At 43.8% G+C, this 24835-nt stretch overlaps 1 protein-coding gene and 1 long non-coding RNA gene across 4 annotated transcripts; one reads left to right on the top strand and one right to left on the bottom strand.

Annotated features, from left to right (window-relative positions):
* Positions 1 to 388: 388 nt before the first annotated feature.
* LOC140594563 (uncharacterized) lies at positions 389 to 9241 on the bottom strand. The gene is made up of 2 exons (XR_011995494.1): positions 8657 to 9241; positions 389 to 2222 (listed from the first exon to the last, which is right to left on the bottom strand). It is a non-coding gene; the product is annotated as an uncharacterized lncRNA (long non-coding RNA).
* A 479-nt stretch (positions 9242 to 9720) lies between these two features.
* Positions 9721 to 24627, top strand: ZBTB5 (zinc finger and BTB domain containing 5). Of its 3 annotated transcripts, none has more exons than XM_026013133.2 (2): positions 9721 to 9981; positions 19611 to 24627. In XM_026013133.2, exon 2 carries the CDS (start codon positions 19615 to 19617, stop codon positions 21646 to 21648), a length of 2034 nt encoding a protein of 677 aa, XP_025868918.1. In that variant the 5' UTR covers positions 9721 to 9981; positions 19611 to 19614; the 3' UTR covers positions 21649 to 24627. The 3 variants fall into 3 exon arrangements, with proteins under 3 accessions (XP_025868918.1, XP_025868920.1, XP_025868919.1); XM_026013135.2 differs by lacking the exon at positions 9721 to 9981 and adding an exon at positions 10567 to 10698; XM_026013134.2 differs by lacking the exon at positions 9721 to 9981 and adding an exon at positions 10579 to 11531.
* The last annotated feature ends 208 nt before the right edge of the window (positions 24628 to 24835 follow it).

Consider the following 24835-nt stretch of genomic DNA (forward strand, 5'->3'; position numbering starts at 1 on the left):
TACCCACCATTTGCTTTGATGTGGATGGAACTGGAGGGTATTATGCTGAGTGAAATAAGTCAGTTGGAGAAGGACAAACATATGGTCTCATTCATTTGGGGAATATAAAAAATAGTGAAAGGGAATAAAGGGGAAAGGAGAAAAATGAGTGGGAAATATCAGAAAGGGAGACAGAATATGAGAGACTCCTAATTCTGGGAAATGAACTAGGGGTGGTGTAAGGGGAGGTGGGCGGGGGTGGGGATGACTGGGTGACGGGCACTGAGGGGGGCACTTGATGGGATGAGAACTGGGTGTTATTCTATATGTTGGCAAATTGAACACCAATAAAAAATAAATTTATATTAAAAAAATTAGATTTTGTGTGTGTGGCAAAATACTCATAAAATTTACCATCATAATCATTTTTATTATTTTGAAAAAGATTTTGTGTTTTTATTTGAGAGAGGGAGAGAGCGCATGGGTGGGGTCAGGGGGAGAGGAGAAACAGACTCCCCAAGTAGCAGGGAGCCTGATGCAGGGCTCGATCCCAGGACTCTGAGACCACAACCTGAGTGGAAGGCAGACGCCTAACAGCCTGAGCCGCCCAAGTGCCTCCATAATCACTTTTAAAAAAGATTTTATTTATTGAAAGAGAGCGAGTGTGAGCAGAGGGAAGGGGAGACAGGGAGAGGAAGAAACAGACTTCCCACTGAGCATGAAGACTGACATGGGGCTCCATCCCAAGACCCTGAGATCATGACCTGAGCTGGGGTCAGATGCTTAACTGACTGAGCCACCCAGGCACCCCCATCATAATCATCTTTAAGTGCACAGTTCAGTAGTATTAAACACTCATAAAGTTGTACAACCATCGCCACCATCTATTCCCATAGCTCTTTTCATCTTGTAAAACTGAATTAAACAGTCATTCTCCAATTGCTCTCCTTCTAAACCCTGGCAAACACCATTCTACTTTTCATGTCTATGATTTTGACCATTATAATTACCCCATATAAGAGGAATCATAGAGTATTTGTCTTCTTGTAACTGGCTTATTTCACTTAGCATAATGTTCTCAAGGTTTATTCATGTTGTAGCATGTTGGAATTTCCTTCCTTTTTAAGGCTGAGTAATATTCCTTTACAGGTATGTGCCACATTTTGCTTATCTATTCATCCATTGTTTTAGCTATCATGAATGATGCTACTATGAATTATGGGTATACAAATATCTGTCAGATGCTATTTTCAATTCTTTTGGTTATACACCCAGAAGTAGAATTGCTGGATCATATGGTAATTCTATTTTTAATTTTTCAAGAACTGCCATATTGTGTCCCACAGTGGCTGCAATTTACATTCCTATCAATAGGGTACAAGAGTTCCAATTTTTCCACATCCTTATTTGTTATTTTATTTATTTTTTGGATAGTAGCCACCCTAAGGGTATGAGGTAGTATCTCATTGTAGGTTTGTTTTGCATTTCTGAGATGTTGAGCATCTTTTCATGTGCTTATTGGCATTTGTATATCTTCTTTGGAGAAATGTCTATTCAAGTCTTTTGCCCATTTTTGAATCATGTTTTTTGGTTTTATGTTGTTTGAGGGTTATTCAAGTTTATCTCTCTATATGCTAGACATTAGTCCTTTATCAGATATATTATTTGCAAATATTTTCTTCCATTTTATGAGCTGTTTACTCTGTTGATATTGTTTTTGATGCACATTTTTAAAATTTTCATAAAGTCCAATTTGTCTATTTTTTCTTTTGTTGTCTGGGCCTTTGGTATTATATCCAAAATGTTGTTGCCAAAATCCAATGTCATGGAGCTTTCGTCCTATTCCTGTGTTTTCTATTAGTAGTTTTAGGTCTTACATTTAGGTCTTTGATCAATTTTGAATGAATTTTTGTATATGGTATTAAGGGTCCAACCTTATTATTTGGCATATACATATCCAGTTTTCCCAGCACCATTTGTTTAAAAGACTGTCCTTTCCCCATTGAATGGTCTTGAGATTCTTGTCAGAAATCATTTGGCCATATATGCATGAGTTTATTTCTGGGCTTTCTATTCTACTCCATTGGTCTATACGTTTGTCTTTATGCCAGTACCACACTGTTCTGATTACTGTGGCTTTACAGTAAGTTTCTTCAATCTTTGTTCTTCTTTTTCAAAGTAGTTTTGGCTATTTGGGGTCCCTTGAGATTCCATATGATTTTTTAGGATGGGTTTTTGTATTTCTGCAAAAAAAAAAAAAAAAAAACATCATTAGGAGTTTTGATAGTGATTGCTTTGAATCTGTGCATTGCTGTGGGTGAAATCTTAATCTTAACAATATTGTCTTCCAACCCATGAATATGGAATATGTTTCCATTTACGTCTTTAATTTCTTTCAGTAACGTTCCGTCATTTTCATTGTACAAGTCTTTCCCTTTCTTGTTTAATTCCAAAGTAGTTAATCTTTTATGTGTAATTGTAAGTAGAATTGTTTCCATAATTTCCTTTGGAGATGCTTCATTGTTAATGTACAGAAATGCAGCTGATTTTTGTGTGTTGACTTTGTACCCTGGTATTTTGCTGAATTGATTTATTAGCTCTAACAGGCTTTTGTGTGTATGTGGAATCCTTAGGGTTTCCCACATATAAGATCCTATCATGTGTGAAAAGAGAGATGATATTACTTCTTCCTCTCCAAACTGTATGCCTTTTGTTTTTTGCCTAATTGCTCTAGCTGGAAATTCTATTAATTTGTTAAATAGAAGTTGTGAAAATGAGCATCCTTCTTATTCATGATCTTAGAGGAAAGACTTAAAATCTTTCACTATTATGATGTTTGCTGTGGGTTTTCATTATGTTGAGGTAGTTTCCTTCTATTCTTAGTTTGTTCAGTGTTTTTGAAAGGGTGTTGAATTTTGCCAAATGCTTTGTCTGCATCAATTGAGATGACCATGTGGGCTTTTCCCCTTCTTTTTTTTTTTTTTTTAAAGTGGTGTATTATATCAATTAATTCTTGTATATTGAACTATCTTTGCCCTTCCAGGAATAAATCCTACTTGTCATGCTCTATAATCCTTTTAATATGCTGCTGAATGCAGTTTGCTAGTATTTCATTAAGAATATTTGCATGGAGGGGGGCTGGGTAGCTCAGTTGGTTAAGCAGCCAACCTTCTTTTTTTAAAAACGATTTTATTTATTTATTCATGAGAGACACATAGAGAGAGAAGCAGAAACACAGGCAGAGGGAGAAGCAGGCTGCCTGCAGGGAGCCTGATGTGGGACTTGATCCCAGGACCCTGGGATTATGCCCTGAGCCAAAGGCAGATGCTCAACCACTGAGCAACCCAGGCATCCCAAGCAGCCAACTCTTGATTTCAACTCAGGTCTTGATCTGAGTCATGCGTTCAAGCCCCATGTTAGGGTTTGAAATGAAAGTGTTTACATCAGTGCTCATAGGGATATGGGTTTGTAGTTTTCCTGTAGTGTCTTTGTCTAGCTTTGGTATTAGGGTAATGACAAGGAAAAGAATGAAGTGTAGGAAGTGTTAAGGAGTCAGGAAATGTTTCCTCCTCTCTAATTTTTGGGATAAGATTGAGAAAGAATAAATGTTTGGTTTTGTCAGAAAAGTCATCAGGTCTGGGGCTTTTATTTGCCAGGAGATTTTTTTAAATTAATTAATTAATTAATTAATTTGAGAGAACTAGCACGAATGTGAGTGGGTGTGGGGTGGGGTGGAGAGGATTCTCTCTCGAAATGAAATCTCAAACAGACTCCTCACTGAGGACACCGGTCCCAATCTTAAGCCCCTGAGATCATGACCTGTGCTAAAACCAAGAGTCAGATGCTTAACTGACTGTGCCACCCAGGTGCTCCTAATTGTCAGGAGATTTTTGAGTACTGATTCAATCTCCTTGCTAGTTATAGGTCTACTCAGACTTTTCTATTTCTTTCTGAGTTAGTCTTGGTAGGTTTTGCATTTCTAGGAATTTGTCCATTTCATCTAGGTTATCTAATTTGTTGGCACAGAATTGTTCATAGTACTCTCTTATAATCCTTCTTCTTTCTGCAGAATCAGTAGTGATGTCCTCATTTTCATTTTTATAAAGATCTTATCTATTTATTCATGAAAGACACACAGAGAGAGAGAGAGAGAGGCAGAGACACAGGCAGAGGGAGAAGCAGGCTTTCTGCAAGGAGCCTGATACGGGACTCGATCCCGGATCCCAGGATCATGCCCTGAGCCGAAGGCAGACACTCAACCGCTGAGCCCCTGGGCGTCTCCTCATTTTCATTTCTGATCTTAGTAATCTTAGCCTCTCCTTTTTTCTTAGTCCATTTAGCTGTAAAGGTTTGTCAATTTTGTTGATCTTTTCAAAGAACCAATTTTTGGTGTCATTACTTTTCTCTATTGTTTTTCTATTCTCTATTTCATTTACCTTTATTACCTTTTTCCTTCTGCAGTTCTGAGTTTCCTTTTTTTTTTTTTTTTTTTTACTAGTTCTTAAGTAGTAAAGCTTATTAATTTGAAATCTTTCTTGGTTTTTTACTTTTTTATATTTTAGAGAGGGAGGGCAGGGGAAGAGGGAAGAGAGAATGTGAAGCAGGCTCCACATTCAGCACAGAGCCTGATTCAGGGCTCAATCTCACAATCCTGAGTTTATGACCTGAGCCAAAATCAAGAGTGAGATACTTAACTGACTGACCCACCCAAGTGCCTCTGAAATCTCTCGTTTTTCTTTTTCTTTCTTTCTTTTTTAAGATTTTATTTATTTATTTGTGGGAGACAGAGAGAGAGAGAGAGAGAGGTGCTGAGATATAGGCAGAGGGAGAAGCAAGCTTCATGTAGGGAACCTGATGTAGGACTCGATCCCAGGATCATGCCCTGAGTAAATAAATAAAATCCTTAAAAAATAAATAAAATAAAAGATAAATATTATACAGAGTATCTCCTCTGGCTGCAGAAATCATGCCCTGAGATCATGCCCTGAGCCAAAAGCAGACGCTTAACCACTGAGACACCCAGGCATCCCTCTCGTTTTCAATGTAAGCATTTTTAGCTATAAATTTCCCTCTTAAGCATTTTTTTTTTTTTTTTTGCTGTGTCCCGAAGGTTTTGGCCTGTTATGTTTTCAGTTTCATTCATCCTAGTATTTTTTTTAAAGATTTTATTTTTTTAAGAGTAAGAGAGCACAAGCAGGAGGGGTAGAGGGAGAGGAAGAATAGACTCCCCACTGAGCAGGGTGCTTGACAAGGGGCTCCATCCCAGGACCTTGGGATCATGACCTGAGCCAAGGGCAGATGCTTAACTGACTGGGCCACGAAGGTGCTCCTCTTTTTGTTTTTCCCTTAAGATTTTATTTATTTATTTATTTACTTACTTATTTATTTATTTATAGGCACATGAGCAGGGGGAAGGGCAGAGGGAAAAGGAGAGAGAGAATGCCAAGCAGACTCTGTGCTGGGCCCAACACAGGACTCAATCCCATGATCCCAAGATGATGACCTGAACCAAAATAATGAGTCAGACACTTAACCAATGGAACTACCCAGGCACCCACCTCTAAGTATTTTCTAATTTCCTTTGGAATTTCTAATATGATCCATTGGTTATTTAAGAGTATGTTGTTTAATTCCCACAAATATTTTACATTTTCCAGTTTTATTTCTGTTACTGATTTCTAATATCATCCCCTTGCAGCCAGAGGAGATACTCTGTATAATATTTATCTTTTATTTTATTTATTTTTTAAGGATTTTATTTATTTACTCATGAGAGACACAGACACAGAGAGAGGCAGAGACACAGGCAGAGGGAGAAGCAGGCTTCATGCAGGGCGCCTGATGTGGGACTCAACCCCGGGTCTCCAGGATCAGGCCCTGGGCTGAAGGCGGCGCTAAACCGCTACGCCACCCAGGCTGCCCAATATTTATCTTTTAAAATTTATTGAGACTTGAGACGCCTGGGTAGCTCAGCCGTTGAGTGTCTGCCTTTGGCTCAGGGCATGATCCTGGAGTTCTGGGATCGAGTCCCACGTTGAGCTCCCTGCATGGAGACTGATTTTTCCCTCTGCCTGTATCTGCCTCTCTGTGTCTCTCATGAATAAATAAATAAATAAAATCTTAAAAAAAAAATCTACTGAGACTTGACTTATAGCCTAACATATTGTCTATCCCAGAAAATGTCACAGGTACACTTGAGAAGAATGTGTGCTGTTTTTGTTTGGTAGTGTGTTCTGGATGTGTCTATTAAACGTGGTGGGTTGCGTTAATTCTTCTATTTCCTTCCTTCTGTCTGGTTGTCATATCCTTGTTAAGAATAGGATATTATAATCTCCAACTATTATTATAGAACTGTTTCTCCCTCTAATTCTGTCCGTTTTTCCTTCAAATCCCCTGGAAATAACTTCAGCTGGAGGGGAAAAGTCTTGCAACAATGGGGGAGGGAGGTTATGATGCAAGAACCAGGTCTCTTCATCTGCACCTCTGTGATCAGAAGCAGCAATCAGTGATCCCAAATATTTGGAGGACAGAGTCCTTTTTTGCCCATTGTGGCTCTCACAAGCTGGTGCAAGGAGCTCCAGGAACTAGTGCTCCAGGAACCAGCCTGCCACATGGCCGAGGAGTGAGGGATGGGTAGCTTCTGGGCTAAGAGCTAAAACTGACTAAAATTTACTGCAATTTATCATCCAAACCTTCCCCTAGAGGTTGCAAGCCTTCAATAGGCTCCAGAGTTTCAAAATAGTTACATCAGACAGAGTCTGCAAGTGTAATTATTGTCTGGGTGAGGAGACAGATTCTTGGTGCTTCCTTCTCTGTCATCTTCCCAGAATCCTCTCTCCAAGGTTTTTTTTTTTTTTTTTTACACAATAAAGTATTGTGAAATACATTTGTAATCGTTAGGGCTATGACTGCCTTGTAAATTTTTTCCAGAATTTCCCTGACTAATCTTGCAATATTATCTTCCCTTATGAGTCTTAGAATCAAATATCTAGTTTTAAAAGAATCTTATTGGGATGCCTCGGTGGCTCAGTGGTTGAGCGTCTGCCTTTGGCTCAGGTCATCATCCTGGGATCAAGTCCCATATCAGGCTCCCTGCAGGGAACCTGCTTCTCCCTCTTCCTCTCTCTCTCTGTGTGTCTCTCATGAATAACTTAATAATTTTAAAAAAAGAATCTTATTGATACTTTTATTGGAAAATTTATATCTTAATTTAGGAGGAATATTGTCAATGATTAAAAAATGAGAGCAATCTAAAATTCCTACAAATACTATTAAAATAATAAAGCTCATTATAAAAATTAATTTAATGCAGGGCACCTGGGTGGCTCAGTCGGTTAAGCATCTGACTCCTGATTTCAGCTCAGATCTTGATCTCAGGGTTGTGAGTTTGAGCCTAGCATGGAGCCTACTTAAAAAAAATTAATCGGAGTGCCTGGGTGGCTCAGTCAGTTAAGCCTCTGCCTTTGGCTCAGGTCATGATCTCAGGGGTCCTGAGATTAGGCCCTGTGTTCAGCTCCCTGCTCACTGGGTAACCTGTTTCTCCCCTCTATCTGCTGCTCCCCCCGGTTGTGCTCTCTCACTCTGTCAAAATAAATTTTTAAAAAACTTTAATACAGAAATATATAAGAACTAAAAATTAAACTCTTAAACATTTCCTTATAACCTCCCCCTTCACTGAGGTTAACTACTGTGAAGAGTTTGTATCCTTTGGTATTTAGCCATAATCTTTACAAACTTTTATGTGTACCTTCGCATGCAGGTTTTTATTAATTTTGTTTTATATGTATTGGGATCATTAGAGATGAAGGAGCAGTAATATATACATATCAGTTTTTTGTAATCCTCTGTAGGTGCACAGATTGTTTCCTTTTTTCTTCTACTAACAAAGATGTGATCAAAAACCCCTTGTATATATTTCCACACTTGTGTATTTCAGAATACATTTCTAGAAAGAATTGCTAGCTAAAAGGGAATGAACGCATATTTTAAATTTTGAGAGATACTACCAAGTTATCTTCAGGGAGAGAGCATCAATGATAGTCCCACCAACAGCATAGGAGGGGGCCTTTTCACGCTCTCCTAAGTAATAAATACATAGGTCTTTGTAACTCTTTCCAGTTTGTAAATCCGAGATATCTAGCTCACAGCATTTTTGGAAGGATCATGCCTATGAAAGGACCTCTCACATTGCCTAGGTTATCATTAGAATTCCATATATACAGTTTTACTGCCCAATCTGCAGTAAAATGCGTGTAAGGGCTATGAAATGCCAGGCAGGGCAGCCCAGGTGGCTCAGCGGTTTAGCGCCGCCTTCAGCCCAGGGTGTGAACCTGGGAACTCGGGATCGAGTCCCACGGCGGGCTCCCTGCATGGAGCCTGCTTCTCCCTCTGCCTGTGTCTCTGCCTCTCTCTCTCTCTCTCTCTCTCTCTCTCTCTCTGTCTCATGAGTAAATAGATAAAATCTTAGAAAAAAAAAAAAAAGAAATGCCAGGCAATCTTAATGAAAAGAATTTGCCAGCCGACTTCATTGAGTCTTTAAAGACATAAATCCAAAGGGCAGCTTTTCCAACCTGTAACGTCGGAATGGATGGATCAGCTGTAACGATATTCAGGCATTTCGTTCTGAAGAAATGCGGTGTTCCATTTTTTTAAAGTCTCCCTCTTACCCCCACCTCACCCCGAGAAGACTCCAGCGGCGATCCCCAGCCCGCCTTTGTCTCCCGGGGCTCGCACAGCTCCCGGACAGCTCCGCCGGCAGGCCCCTTACCCGCCCGCTTCTCTTCACCGGGGGCAGGAGGGCTTCCTCCCCGCCCAGGGCCCGGCGCCCCCGGGAGGCTCTCGGGCTCTGCGTCCGAGCGTGCCCCAGGGAGATCGGGAGCCACCTGGGAGCCCGGCAGCCGCCCCGGAGCCAGCTCTGGCGGCGTCCCACGTACGTGCGCGGGCCTTCCACGGCGGTTCTGGAGCTGGCAGGTGTACCCGACCCGTATCGGAGGGCGGAGCGCAGGGCGAGTCGGCGCCGGCAGCCCCGCCGGACTCCTCCGGCGCCCGCGCCGGGAGATGCAGCCGCCGGGACCCGCCGGCTCAGCGACTTAGGGCGGCATCGCACCCAAGTGCTGTCGGACCGACGGTATTTTTGGTTCCGCGTTTTTAGCCTGGGTTTGACCTAATTCAAGGACTACGTTATTTCTCCCGAAGTCTACGAGAGGGGAGGGGCCCAACCTCCCGCCCACTGCGGGTAGGGGCTCCGCAGAGGGCTCTGGCTGCAAGGGAGGAGTGGGCGGCCACGCAAGGGCCAGACGCCGCGAGGGTGGGGTAATCCTTCGGGTCCGGCCAATGGTGGGACCCGCTCCCCCGCGGACTGGCCTCGCGGCTCGCGCGGACCTCGGGCAGCCGCCGCTGCGATTGGCACAATTAGGCGGAAAACCCGCTTACCTCAACCGTAACGGCTCTTCATTGGCTGCAGCCCACAGTCTCTTCCCCGCAGTCCAAACCTAGAGCCGCTTAGGGATAAATCCCGCCTTAGAAGGCGTTTGATAACAGTTTTACGTGTTGTAAGGCAAACGGTGATTGGCCACAGAGCTCACGGATTCGGTCGGTAGTAAACACAGCGAGCTCCCGGAGCCGTGGATTGGCCGGTGTTGCGGGGGGCCGAGTAAATTCCTCCGGGCTCCGCGCGCCGATTGGCTGTCCTCCGGGTCCGGGCCCGCCCCCTCCCCTTCTCATTGGCTGCAGCACGGCCGGTGGGAGGAAGAATGGAGCGGAGTAGGCTCGCTCGCGGACGTCACTTCCGTTTACTGTCGGCCGCCGCCGCGGTGTTCTCAGAGTGCGGCGGCGAACGGACTGAAGGAGCTGGGGGACGAGAGGCGGGGTAGGCGGAAGAGGGAGGAAATCCCATCGCGGAGACGCCGGCCTGGACGTTCCCGCCTCCTCCGGTACTGTCAGGTCGGATCGGAGAAGGGTCACCGCCTCCTCCAGCGAGCAGGGGGGCGGAGCCCGGCTCAGGTGAGGCGACCCTGTCAGCACCGGCGGTGGTGGAGCGCGCGGGCGCGCTCACGTGGAGACCGTTGGGCTCCAGAAGAGCCGGGCGGGCGGCGCGAGCCGGCTCGCGCCTAGGCGTCGGGGCGCGCGCAGACGCGTACGGGTGCCCCCCCCCGCCCCCCCGCCTGCCTTTCTGAAGGGGTATTGTTACCCTTCGGAGCCGAGGGGCCAGGCGGGTGGGAGGCGGGTTCTTCTGCGCAGGCGTCCCCCAGGTCCCGACGCCAGGCTGTCTGCCGGGCGGGGCGGGGGCGCTTCCCCGACGGATCCGCGGGCGGGCGACGTTGGTGGCCGGCATGGGGTGGGCAAGGCCCGGGACCTACAGGCTGGCGGGGTCGCCGAGTGTCTGCCGCCCTGCGGGAGGGGGCCGGGTGGCTCCGCCGCCCTCCGCCTGGGTCTGTGAGCGTCGAGGTTTCCTTTCACGCGAGCCAGGCCGAAGCGGTCTGGAATCGGGGACCGGCCGTTGACCCTGGAGGGGTGGAGCCAGTCTTCTGGAATGCCCCAGCTTGTTATCTGAGGACTAAACTGTTTCTGGGCATTTACTGAATATCCACTTTTTTCCAGGCTTCGTGTTATAGGAGCTTTGGGGGATGCAGTGGTTAAGGACGGCCGTTCCCCCTCCTCCCGTTGTTTGGAGGACAGATTTGTACGGGAATGCTAACATTGAATCAAGGGGGCTTGAAGGTTAGTTTTTTTTCCCTTCAAAAAAAAAAAAAGAAAAAAGGTTGTTACAGAGTCAGTCTGCATTCCGGCCTGGCGGAGGCTGCTGTAAGAAGCTTAGTTCTTTATAGGAGAAAAATCCTGAATATTTATTCGGAGGAAAATTTTTAGGGAAGACAGTAAAGTCTTGATTACTAAGGAATATGCTCCGGTTCTGGTTAATGTGAACGACCAGAAGGAACTGTTCGCCTTCAAGATTTGAAACGAAACTTTTCCCCAAATACGTTAATAGACTTTTCAGTTGTAGTTAAGTAGAAGATATTAGTTATGTATATATTTTTTTTTTTTAAATAAGATTTTATGTATTCATGAGAGAGAGAGACACACACAGGTAGAGGGAGAAGCAGGCTCCCTGCAGGGAGCCCGACGTGGGACTCGATCCCGGTTCTCCAGGATCAGGCGCTGGGCTGAAGGCAGCGCTAAACCGCTGAGCAACCCAGGCATCCCCTATGTTGGGGTGTTTAGAGGTTGAAGAGAATGCAGTGCCTTAGTCACTGATGACTTGTTATCCTTGTACAGACTCTTGTGCCTTAGGTAATTCACAGGGGATGCCGCCTGCCTAGTCCTCTTCTAGAGAACTTGCTTTTCCTTTGCTGAAATCTTCCGATTTCCCAGGTGAGGGTTGTTGGCAGCAAACTAAAAGAGCAGAGGTGGTGGGGAGAGAAGAAATAATTTTAGAGAACAGCCCCCAAACCAAGGAAAGGCCTGCCCTTACTGCTTTATTAACTCCTGCTGGAAATCCCAGCGAACTTGGGAAGATTGGCTTAGTGGCCACAGCCAACTTGGTGACCTGCCAGGTAAGACTGACTGGTTGGGGACTTGTTCTGGGCCCTTGTGTTTTGCTGAATAAATGAACCAGGACTTTTTTAGAGTTCTGAAGTAAACTTGTTTTTTGATTTACCTTTTTTGTTCTAAAAATTGTGTCAAAACATAGCGGGGCATACTGGCAAGCTGTATTCTGGTTAATTGCGGTATCTAACAAAATGCTGAATGTGCTAAGATTGGGCAGAAAAGCATCTTAGAGTAGGATGTTTTCCTTAATTTAGAGGTCAGTGCTGAAAAAGACTTTGTTGCAAGACTATCACAAGTTGAAGTCAATTTAAAAAATCACTTTAATACAAAATGCACGCAAACGTTTTAATATTTAAAGTACTTAGCATTGGGGCACCTAGGTGGGTCAGTTATTGTCCAGCTCATGATTTCGGCTCAGGTCACTGGCTTAGAGTTGTAAGATTGAGCCCCAGGTCGGGCTCTGCACTGGGCATGGAGCCTGCTTAAGATTCTCTCTCTCCCTCTGCCCCTCCCTCCCCTAAAAAATAATAATAATAAATTTTTAAAATATAAAAAAAATAAAGTACTTAGCATGAATTATAGTGGATTGTAATTCTTCTGTGTGGGTAAGGCTTAAAAATATCTTATGTACAGTGAGACATGACAAAGCCTGATGTAGTGCTGACACAGAATCTTGAATCTGCCTCAATTTTTCCTTGGGAAAGGAAAAGAAAAATTTAAGCTACTGAGTCTATGTTAGCTTTCAACTTGTATTTTTTTTAATGTAAATTTGTGGTAAACAAGTACTTTTCTCCTCTGCCAGGTTTAAGCATATATTTCTCTTTTACTGCACTTAACATTTCTCAAAATATGGACATTGAATAGTAGGGGCCAAATTTTGTTAGTGTAGCAGGTGGGCTGGAATGTAACATGACACTGCACCTTTTGTCTGAGTATGAAGTAAACTTGTCATATGCTAAAAGACCAGCTGTTTCTGAGTGAATTGCTGCTCTTAGAGTTGTTGTCATCATATTCATCACTGAATAGTGGCTTTTCATCTCAAGGTCCAATTTGGGGGGTACCTTTCATTTGATTAGTTATACATATATTTGCTAAAAGCTTTGATTTATCTTTCTGACAGCTCAAACAGATTAGGAATTGTGTTGGAGTACTGACTTTATTGTAATATAATAGGCATATTGTACTGTACCCTGGAAGGAAGTCACTATGCACAGCTCACATCAAGGAGTGGGAAGTTATGTTCCACGTCTTTGAGGGTAGAGGATCTACATAATTTACTTGGAATTTTTCTGCCTAGGAGATTTGACTCTTCTCTCCCATTTATTTATGTAAGCAATTGTCTATCTCAGTATGGATCTATGGGTATTTATTTTATATATTTGGAGTATAATCCAATACTGTCTTATTTATATTTTTGCTAAATTGTTCCAATTTTGGCCTTTGGGAACTCTTTTTCTGGTTGGGTCCCATGTCCCTTTCACATACTCTCATTATCAGTTTGTTTGTTTGAAGCATTTCCTTACTTCCTGACACTGTAAGATACTGCAGGCTTAACTTGTGTATTTACTGCCCCAGTCCTAGAATCCACCATTTCTCCAAAGAGTACTCATTCCTTTTGTTAGAAAATGATACTTGAAACCAAGATCTGGGCACCAGGATGCTCGGGTTGGTACTGATTTACATTTCTTTGGAAATCTCTTTAATTTTGTAGAGGTCGGGTGGATTCTCATACCTGCTTTTGTATTCAATTTGTTGTGATATAATCTTGATTAAAATATATCAAGAAAAATCCATCATCACACAAATATGTACTTGGAAAAGGAAAAGTATTTTAGTAGCTTTTTCAAATAACTTTGGATATTCTTTGCTGATACTATAAACAGAGCTCAGCAAATGATATTTTCTTAAGTGGTTGATTAGTTGCAGTGTGTAATCTGAAACCATAAAGTCAACAAGCATCATATTCTGTTACATTGAAATACATTAGTTTGTATCTTGCACTTGAATGCATTTTTTTAAATCCATAACTTATTTTTTATTTTATTTTAAGATTTTATTTATTTATTCATGAGAGACAGAGAGAGGCAGAGACATAGGCAGATGGAGGAGAAGCAGGCTTCATGCATGCAAGGGGCCTGATGGACTCGATCCCAGAACTCTGGGATCATGCCCTGAGCCAAAGGCAGACGCTCAATCGCTGAGCCACTCAGGCATCCTCATAAGTTATTTTTTAATATCACAGTTTATAACACTGGTCATTTGGAACATTACTGATTCACTGGGTTATGCAGATCTTCCAAATGTTGATGCATTTGTAATGTAAAAAAAAAATCACATTCCATTAATATCACCGATGATCTCAGTGGGTTTGAGCATTGGGAAGCTGTGAGACTCCTAATGACATATATAAATTTTCCAAAATTACAATTTTTACCTGAAAGCTCAAATTTTATCTTAGGCAACAAATACTATAAGTGGTTTTCCTTGAAATGACAAACGGATTTCATTCATCTTTGCAAAAGTGTCTGGCAAATACTCAAGTCTGAATAACCATAGCTTGTCATTGTCCTTCCAAGTTATAATGGTGTTCCATGAAAAAAAGCAGTTAGTTCAACTTACAACTAGAAATCGCACAAGTATTTTTCCTTGCAACAACATTGCATTTTAGTATGCAGCACAATTACTTCAAATGTATTTTACATTGCATCTCATGTTAAAAAAGACATTTATTCAAGAATTGGAACTAACAATAATGAAGGGAAGGGGAGATTCAGTCCCCTGTAGTGACGGCATTCTCGTAGAAGTGGCTGAGTCCAGCACACACAGAGACAGCATTCTGGCCAGATTGTTCCTGCTGCCCAGTTCAAGCTAAGCTGTCCAGCCTTCTCATCAGTTTTTTTAGCAGCTTACTTTTATGCTCCGGTTAGCTACAAACAGTTTCTGTTGCTGCAGCCAAGAACCTTGGCTGATACCATACTGAGGCTTTAAAAAATAGAATTAAAATATTTTTTTTACAAAAGTTACCAGAAAAGTGGTGACAGTCCTTAGTTCAAAATTATATGCCTCTTTGTCAACTTTCCTGATGATGTGTGGTGTTCATTAATATCAGTTTTGAGCATTCACTATCCAATACCTACCTTTCCATCCTTACCTACTCTCCAGCCAGAATAGATATACTGCCTCTGGGATCCCTGTGTGGCGCAGCAGTTTAGCACCTGCCTTTGGCCCAGGGCGCGATCCTGGAAACCCGGGATTGAATCCCACGTTGGGCTCCCGGTACATGGAGCCTGCTTCTCCCTCTGCCTGTGTCTCTGCCTCTCTCTCTCTCTCTCTCTCTCTCTGTGACTATCATAAATTTAAAAAAAAAAAAAAAGGTACACTGCCTTCCCCACCTCAAACCTCTCCCCACTTTTACCTCTGCCTGGAATGTATTTTACATCTCATTTTATCCAAATGCAAATGTGTACCTAGCTCTGTTGTCAGGGCCACCAAGAAGCTGGAAATAACCTTTTGCCTTCTCTGAGTCAGCAAGCACACTTCATCTCTTAGGTGGCACCTAGTGCTTTCCACTTGATAATATGGTTGTTTGTATATGTCTTGTTTCCACTAAGCACCTATGACAGGACTATGCCATATAAATCTCTGTTCTATAGCACTTAACCTTGAACGAAGCAAGCACTTCAAAACATCACATGAATGGATTTGTATACCAAATACACAGGGGCCTTCATGGGCTGTTGCAATGTCTAGGGTTGTATAGCCCCTCCAGTACATGGCTCCCAAGTTGCTAGGCCTCTTTTCTCCCTTAGTGGGTCAGCTGTCGTCTTTTTTGCAGCTGTCAGTGTGCAGCCGCCTCTTGTCCTCATTCTAGAATTGCTGTTGCTCATCTTCAGTTAGGAAACTAGAAAAGCTTGAATTTTGTTTGTTAAAAGACTGTGAACACTTGAGGGACTTTCCTATGAGGAAATCTTTAATATGGAGGCTTTGATGTTTATTTGGGATATTCTGAGACTTTCTGGGTTTTGGCTGATTTTAGAGATAATTGGGACTCTCAGGAAAATGACTGTTGAGTAATATGATATTATATTTCATCTGTATACAGTCAACGCTCTTTCAACACATAATTTACTGAGCTGTGTATCAGGAATCTTGGGAGGGAGAGAGAAAATGCAGTCCCTGCCCTCAAAAAGCTGTGTTAGTACAAACAGCATTTTGAGTTTGCAGTTAGGAATATAATAAATAGGGCACTAATACCTTTTCTTACTCAAACTGAATCATGAAGTTTTAGGTCAGCCAATCCCCAGGAATTTTGAACTGGAAAAGAAGGTGGCAAAGCTGGGAGAGTTGAGGGTGGGGTGAGATGATAAGAGATCTGGCTCTAGCTTGTGTTCTCCAGTCATGCTCACTTTTTAGTCATTGATAGATTTCTTTTTTAATAGATCTAATCTGTCCAGTTTCTGAGCCAGCCCTGGCAGAGCAGAAACAGATTATAAAATTAGTCAAGCTGACAGGTCACGTTCTGGGGTTAACACTGGGCACCTGTGTGCCCACCTAGTTCCAAACATTCCCTCCCTCCACTTAGTCAAATCAGAACAATGGGTGAATGTTCTAGGGCTCCAGGACTTGGAGTCCTGTCAAAAGTCCTAGGCTGCTTGTCTGGGACCTTGTCTAGTTTTGTTCTCTTACATTTATTTTTGTATCACCTTTAAAAGTGGAGGAAAAGTTGTTTGATTATTTTTTTCTGCTAGGGTCTTACCTAGATTAGGGATATTGAATGTTAAGAATTCCTTAGAATGTTAAGACATTTCCTGCAAGTGGCAATTTTACAGGTCCTGCCTGGCACACAGGCAGCAAATCACTCAATATGGTGTTAGATGATATTTGAGTGTGGGTGTACTTGTCCTTATGAAGTAAGTATATTATTGAAAAAGCATATGGGTAGGTCAATAGATAAGTCAAATAGTTTAAAATGTGGTATTAATTGGTTTGTTCTCTTAGAACACAAATGAACTTTTTTATTAGTCTAAGTAAAGCATTATTAGGAAAGTAAATCTATTGAGAAAACAGCTCTTGATTATTCATGTTAATGTAATGAGCAGTGGTATAAGTGTATTTTCTTAATTATATTTAGTTTGGAAATTAATAAAAATCTGTTCATGCAGATAACAAATATTGTAGTGTACACTTGTTAAGAGTTATAAATTGGTAAAGTACTTGCTATATCTCCTCCAACATATAGAGTCATATTGTCATATTTTGAAATCTTTTAAAGAGACCTAACGTTTTTTTCCTTGGTTTGAAGGCTTTAGATATCAGCTTTCAGTAAAACTATCTTTTCAACATGAGCTCTTTTTATCGCTTTTATATTATTGGACCTCTGGGTTTGCTCTGGTTGCTTGGGAATTTTGAATAACCATGATCTTGATTCATGACTCTTCCATCAGAGCTGAGAGTAATAAATTTTATATCTCCCAAACTAACTGAATTTTTTTTAACTACTCTTTCTAGATCCAAAAAGGTTTTAAGAAAGCCATGTTATTTAGATTTTCCTGAAAGTTTTTTTTTTTTTAGATTTATTTGACAGAGAGCACGAGCACAAGTAGGCAGAGCAACAGGCAGAGGGAAAGGGCGAGGGAGAAGCAGGCTCCCCAATGAGCAGAGAGCCTCATGCATGGCTTGATCCCAACACTCTGAGAGCCTGACTTGAGCTGAAGGCAGACACTTAACCAACTGAGCCCCCAGATGCTCCTGAAATTATGTTTTAAATCTCATGTTTGACTATGCGACAGATCCAACATAAAGTAGGTTAAGATAAAAGGGGAATTCATTGGCTCATGAAATAGGAAATCCTAGGTGATGCCACCTACAGTCATGGCTGTCCCAGGGTCTTGATGTCATCAGGATATTGTTTTGGGTACTGCTTTCTTTTGTGTTGGCTTCCTTCTCAGGCAGGCAAAAATGGCCATCATCAGTGCTAGTCTTACATCTACTTTATAACTTGCCCGCTGGTGAAGAGAATCCCAATGCAGACTCTAATTGGCATGGCTTGGGTCACATATCCATCTCTGACAACCACTGTAGTCATGGGGCCAGGTCTCCATGGATTATTTGTTCACTCCTGGAACTCAGAGGTTTGAGGCAGTCTGATCTACACCACACACATTAAGAATGGGTGAAAAGTGATTTCCCCCAAAGACATAGTAGGCAGACAAAAAAAAAAAAAAAAAAGCGTTACTTGGAGATAGTATTTGAATGTTGATTTGTGAGGAGATGTTAACAAGTTTCACATTGTTCCAATTAATTCTTGCCATGTAACAAATCACTTGCAAACTTAATGGCTTGAAATAAAAATTTTATCTCTAACAGTTCTAGGGGTTGACTGGGTTCAGCTAGGTGATTCTTTCTTAGGGTTTGTCATGGGGTTGAAGTCAGACCATAACTGGGGCTGAAGTCACCTTGAAGGCATACTCATGTCTGGGAGTGAGTGCTGTCAGCTAACCTTCAGGGAGGCTTCCGCACAGCACGGTGGCTGGGTTCCAAGAGCAAGCCAGAAAGAACCGCCGAAAGCTACATTGCCTTTTATGACCAAGTCGCAGAGGGTAATTTCTGCCAGTCAGATTTGCCTGGCTTCAAGGGGAATGAACACAGGCCCCACCTCTTGGTGAAAGGAGGGTCAATGTCACATTGTAAGAGAGTGTGAAGGATGGGTGAGCTTAATGTGGCCAGCCATCTTGGATAATACAATCTGCTTTACACATTGCCTTATTTCAAGCGAATAGTTTTTATAAAGAACGTGAAATATAAATCAGTTGTGGGTTGTCCTTATATTGACCAGATCACTTTGTTGCCTCTTGTCTCAGGTAGTATCGCTGGCTTTCTGGCTATCTTTCTCCTTTTCTAATAGCAGTCTGATTTCCTATTTGTAAATTATCTCAGTCCGCTTTATGTACCGTCATGTTAGGTGGATAAATTAGCACCTAGCTTGTCACTATAGAAGTAAAAAACAGAAGAAGAAAAAAAAAACCTTTCTCTTTGCTTCCTCAGCACAGTCACCATTTGGGGCAAGTAGGTCCTTAAGCTCAGCATATAAGAGCTCTCCTAGACCTTCCAGTAGATTATTTTTTTTTGTTAGATAGACTTCCAGACAATCCTCCTGTCTTGGCATCCCCTTTTAGTCTGCTTCCCCTGGCACTTCTGCAGCCAGTTCCTGAGCTTTTGGGTAGGTGGGCGGCTTATATGGAAGTCAGGTGGTTTCAGCCATTGCCAGTTTAGGATTTAGCACTCTGGGCATGCTGAATCAGTTAGCACTCATTTACGTGCTTACCAGCTTCCAGAATGCTACTGATACTTCTCTCCTGTTCTTTTCCTTGTAGGATTCTACTTTTCAAGCAACAGCAAATCCAAAAACTTTCGTGTCCTTTTAGTGAGGGTAAATGCATGTGTGCATCATCTGTAGCTGGAAATCTTACCTACTAATACTGGTTTGTCTCCCTCACAAGATTGGAATTTCATGGAGCTTATTCACTGTTGTTAGGAGTACAAAATTCTCATTATCTTCTATGGGATAGCTATTTTATCACTTACACATTGATCTTTTCTAACATGAGTGTTAAAAGTGGGTCGTATGCAGAGTGAAGGGGAGTCTGTAAACAGCCAGTGGCTGATCCCACATGTGTACATGGTTCCAGGATTGCTAGCTGAATTGGCATTTGCTCTTTATTTGACAGGTTTTTTTTAAATTTTTATTTATTTATGATAGTCACAGAGAGAGAGAGAGAGAGAGAGAGAGAGAGGCAGAGACACAGGCAGAGGGAGAAGCAGGCTCCATGCACCGGGAGCCCGATGTGGGATTCGATCCCGGGTCTCCAGGATTGCACCCTGGGCCAAAGGCAGGCACTAAACCGCTGCGCCACCCAGGGATACCTATTTGACAGGTTTTTAGACTGTGTGCCCATCATCAAAAAACCCAAAAGCTTTAAAAGGTCCAAGCTTGGCTGTCCACATCTCTTTTCATCACACCCTCTGTGCTCCAACTTTGATATCAGCTTTTCTAAGTCTTAACACTTTCTTTGTTTTTTCTATAGGATCATGGATTTCCCTGGACACTTTGAACAGATCTTCCAGCAGCTGAACTACCAGAGACTTCACGGGCAGCTCTGTGATTGTGTCATCGTAGTGGGGAACAGACATTTTAAAGCCCACCGCTCTGTACTGGCAGCATGCAGCACGCATTTCCGAGCCCTGTTCTCAGTGGCAGAGGGAGATCAGACCATGAACATGATCCAGTTGGATAGCGAGGTGGTGACAGCGGAGGCCTTTGCTGCACTGATTGACATGATGTACACCTCCACCCTCATGCTGGGGGAGAGCAATGTTATGGATGTCTTATTGGCAGCCTCTCACCTGCATTTGAACTCTGTTGTTAAAGCTTGTAAACATTACTTAACGACAAGGACGCTGCCCATGTCACCCCCCAGTGAGCGAGTCCAGGAGCAGAGTGCCCGCATGCAGCGCTCCTTTATGCTGCAGCAGCTGGGGCTGAGCATCGTGAGCTCAGCCCTCAATGCCAGCCAGAGTGGCGAGGAGCAGCCGGCCCCCATGAGTTCTTCGATGCGCAGTACCCTGGACCAGCGGACACCCTTCCCCATGAGACGCCTTCATAAGCGCAAGCAGTCTGCGGAGGAGCGGGCCAGACAGCGCCTCCGACCCACCATGGACGAGTCTGCCATTGCTGATGTCACGCCAGAGAATGGGCCGTCAGGAGTTCATTCTCGGGAGGAGTTCTTTTCACCCGATTCCCTGAAAATTGTGGATAACCCTAAGGGCGACGGAATGACTGACAACCAGGAAGACGGTGCCATCATGTTTGACCAGTCTTTTGGTGCTCAAGAAGATGCCCAAGTGCCCAGCCAGTCCGACAATACTGCGGGCAACATGGCCCAGTTGTCCATGGCCTCCCGTGCAACTCAGGTTGAGACTAGTTTTGAGCAGGAAGCTGCAACTGAGAAAAGTGGTTTTCAGTGTGAAAATCCCGAGGTTGGCCTTGGTGAGAAGGAACACATGAGAGTGGTGGTTAAATCTGAGCCTCTGAGCTCTCCTGAGCCTCAGGATGAAGTGAGTGATGTGACCTCACAAGCAGAAGGAAGCGAATCTGTGGAAGTGGAAGGGGTTGTGGTCAGTGCCGAGAAGATAGACCTCAGCCCTGAAAGCAGCGATCGGAGTTTTTCAGATCCCCAGTCTAGCACTGACAGGGTCGGTGACATCCATATTTTGGAAGTCACAAACAACCTAGAACATAAATCCACTTTTAGCATTTCAAATTTTCTTAACAAGAGCAGAGGAAGTAACTTCAGTGCAAATCAGAACAATGATGATAATATCCCAAACACTACTAGTGACTGTAGGCTGGAGGGCGAGGCCCCGTATTTGTTGAGTCCAGAGGCTGGGCCTGCAGGCGGGCCCTCCTCGGCCCCCGGCTCTCACGTGGAGAACCCGTTCAGTGAGCCAGCAGACTCCCATTTTGTCAGGCCTATGCAGGAAGTGATGGGCCTGCCATGTGTGCAGACGTCAGGCTACCAAGGAGGAGAGCAGTTTGGGATGGACTTCTCCAGGTCTGGTTTGGGCCTCCACTCCTCCTTTTCCAGGGTAATGATGGGCTCCCCGAGAGGAGGAGCCAGTAACTTCCCATACTACCGACGCATAGCTCCCAAAATGCCGGTTGTAACTTCTGTCAGGAGCTCTCAGATCCCAGAAAACTCTGCCAGTTCCCAGCTAATGATGAATGCGGCCACATCCTCATTCGAAAATGGCCATCCCTCGCAGCCTGGCCCTCCGCAGTTGACCAGGGCGTCTGCTGACGTCCTGTCCAAGTGCAAGAAGGCCTTGTCAGAGCACAACGTCTTGGTGGTAGAGGGGGCTCGCAAGTATGCCTGCAAAATCTGCTGCAAGACTTTTCTGACCTTGACAGATTGCAAGAAGCACATCCGTGTTCACACAGGTGAAAAACCCTACGCCTGCCTCAAATGTGGCAAGAGGTTCAGTCAGTCCAGCCACCTGTATAAACATTCAAAGACTACCTGCCTGCGCTGGCAGAGCAGCAATCTTCCCAGCACTTTGCTCTAACCCCGACCTCTGGAGATTGCGCCGAAACCAGTTGTTGGACCGAAGCGAACATCTCTTCTGGTTGGAGGTTAATGCCATTGGGCTTGAGGCTTCGGGCCCCCCCAGTGGCGCGTGCAAATTCCAGTGACTAGTAAGTGGAGAATTAATAGGTGTAGCACTTGTGCTGCTGCTGCGTTTCTGAGTGAAATGCACACTTTTAGAGAGGGATGCAGTCCCCAAAACCCAGTTCTTCCTTAGGGTTGAGTAATACAGTCAGAAAGTAGTTTGTAATTGATGGTGTTAAAAGTGGCACATTTAAAAATTAAAAATTGAAGTGCAAAAAAACTTTTTTAGCAATTTTTGTAACACTCTGTGAAGCATTTAATTAAATTTCCTATATCCTTTGAAGGGAATATTATATACTTGTACAGTGATGCAAAACGCACTTATGTGTAACCAGTGGCGATCTTGTGCCTGTCTGCAAGGAAGGCCCTTGAGGACATGCCTGCCCGCCACAAATGCTTTAAAGTGTATCATGAGCTAGTCCTAGGCCTCAGAAAGTACTGTATTTTTCATTTTTGTCTCAACTGCAGTCACAGACGCTGCACTTTGATGGTGCTGACACTGGGTCCAGAGCAAGCATTCTCCGGACTGTTAGGTGTACATACTTTTGAAAACATCACTGCTGGATAGATGTTTTAACAGTTATTCCTGGTTTTAAAAACAAAGTTGTAAATGGAGTATGTACTGTAGGGAGTGGCAAGTAAGGTATTGTTTCTGTTTGTGCTGTTTTAGCAGTATTTTAACCAACTTGTATTACATATGTTACAGTTCCATGTTTGGAAGTCAGAAAAGAGCTAGTGTGTGTCTTTGTTCTAATGATGTGGAGTCCTGTTTTGTGGGATCTTTCATGGTGCATCCATCCAGGCTTTGGGGGCCAGTCCTGCCTGACACATTTCACCTGGTCACAAGCCTGTTCTCTGCTTTGCTTCTCCGCACTCTCCTGCCCTGCCTGGCATCTTTTCCAGGACTGCATTTCTGTTTTTGTTGCAAACTAACCAAAAATAATGTTAACCCCTCTCCACCATGGGTTTATCCCTTTTATATACTATAGTTTTAAATTCTAGACCATGAACTTTTATCGTTGTGGCTCCAACCCAAGACTGAATGTTTTAAATTGTTTAAAATCCAAACGTAGTAATGGTGTTCCCAGATAAATATTTTCCAGACTTTATAAGAAAGCTGGGCAGCCTAGAGCATTGAAGTCACCAAGTAGCACCTGAGACCATTAGAGGAGACAGTTGGGCCACTGTCTGGGGTCTCTGTGGGTGCCCCCCCACCCCCCGCTTCTCCAGCCCCACCTGCACCTCAGGGCTGTTGGTGGCACCTGCGCTAGGCTGAGCCCTGGCTAGTGTGCATCCAGGGGGACAGGTTTCTGTGGAGCTCATGAAGTGAGTTTAATTCATGCATGCGCATGAGTTCATTTTTTATACAGCTCCTTCAGGGACATCAAACTGTTGTGCATAATCGAAAGAAGCCCTTCAGGTCTTACTTGGAACTGTTTAGAGAGCTAAGTACGTGTAGCCTAAAACAATCGGCATGTGTTTTCTCCCCTTTATCTAGTGTGTCCAGTTACATATCTGTCTGTGGATAAACTCACATTGTTCGTAGTCAGGCTTAGCATCTCCTATGAACTGATTCCCAGGGAGAAAGCCAAAAAAGGAAACTTCCGTGACTCCTCTCCTTTTCCACAGATGTGGGAAAGAGACCGTTGGAGGATGTGGGGTCACGTGTGAAATTCAGTTGTGTGTGCGGCTGTTGTTAGCAGTCACATTCTGCCGGGCTGTGAGGGGGCTCTCCTGTGCCCCTCTCCTTGATGCGGGGACCAGTGTCTTGTGAGGAGATTAACCTTGGGAGGCAGGTGGGTCAAGGTGAAGCATAGGACAGGCCCTGCCTGGGCCCGGGGACAGGGAGCAGCGGCAACGGGAAGGGCAGTGGTAGCTCTCCTTCCCTTCCATCTTGAGGAGGAGGTGCCCGGAGGCTGGGCCCTCACCTCAGCTCGGGCATTAAGTGGACTTTGCGTTAGGGCCTCTCTCTGATATAGGGGCTGGACCCTGCCTCTCCACTGCTAGATAGAATCTGGACTCTCTCATCTACCTCTTAGGCAATCGGTTTCTATATGCGAGAAGCAAGCTTTTGGGCCAGTGTCCTCATACATGCTATAGAACTTAAACTCAGAGGTTCCCTGTACAACCAGTCTCAGGGGTCCTATGAGCCGTAGTTTCTACCTGAATTACAACTGGTTTGGGGTACCTGAATTTTGATTGGTTAGCCTTAATTATAGCCTGGCATAATCATTTCTGGTGATCAAATCGCAAAGTTCTATCAGGGCACCTATGTCAGTGGTGCTATGCTGGTCAAAATTTGAGATTTTGAAATAAAAAATTTGACACATACATGCCTCTAATTAAGTAGTGTTCTTTTTCTTCGCTTAGGTTTTAAGGTTGAAAGAAAAAACGGAAGTAGTATGGCTTTCTCTCCTAACCTTGCTTTGACCAGTACTTAAAAAAAAACAAGACCCAAGCCTCCTACAAAATAACCCTTAATGCTGCCAGCCACGATGACTGTCATTCCCTCGGTTCGGTCCCTCTGCTCTCCCTGCACTCTGAGCCGAAGACACATGACAGGTTTTGTTCTCCACACACCCAGTTCTCCTCTTAGCCAGCCTGCTTCATCCCGCGCTTTCTGCTGCTCCCTTAGCCGCCTGCTGGGCTGAACGCTCCATCTGTCGGCTTGGCTGCGGGGAAGAGCCGGAACCGATTCTCTGGGCCAGAGTAGGGCCTTGGCCTTGGGAGGGAGGAGTAAGTGAGGTGGTCACCAGAAAAAGGGCATCTGCCTGGGGTGTAGGGGTCGGGGCAGGGGGGTGGGGAATGGACAAAGGGATCCAAGTGTGAAGGTGCTAAAATGGATTTTAAAATAAAACCTAAGAAACTTAAGAAACTCACCTACCTCCAATTATTCTTGACCAAAACAATAAGAGGATTGTGACCTTACCTGGTTCTCTTTGCCATGTATATTTAATCTGATGGTCTAGGTAGCAGATTTAAGTGCCACGGTCACCACTGGGCTATGGCTGTCCCATCCTCAGTGAGGGATAGGTTAAGGGGTTGAGGTAAGGTAGTCTGGACAGGTTCTCATAATTCACATG

This window comes from Vulpes vulpes, chromosome 12, assembly GCF_048418805.1.
Source record: "Vulpes vulpes isolate BD-2025 chromosome 12, VulVul3, whole genome shotgun sequence".
Lineage (NCBI taxonomy): Eukaryota > Metazoa > Chordata > Mammalia > Carnivora > Canidae > Vulpes > Vulpes vulpes.

Excerpts from the sequence above, each read along its gene's own strand:
- ZBTB5 (XM_026013133.2), top strand. The coding sequence starts at position 19,615 with ATGGATTTCCCTGGACACTTTGAACAGATCTTCCAGCAGCTGAACTAC.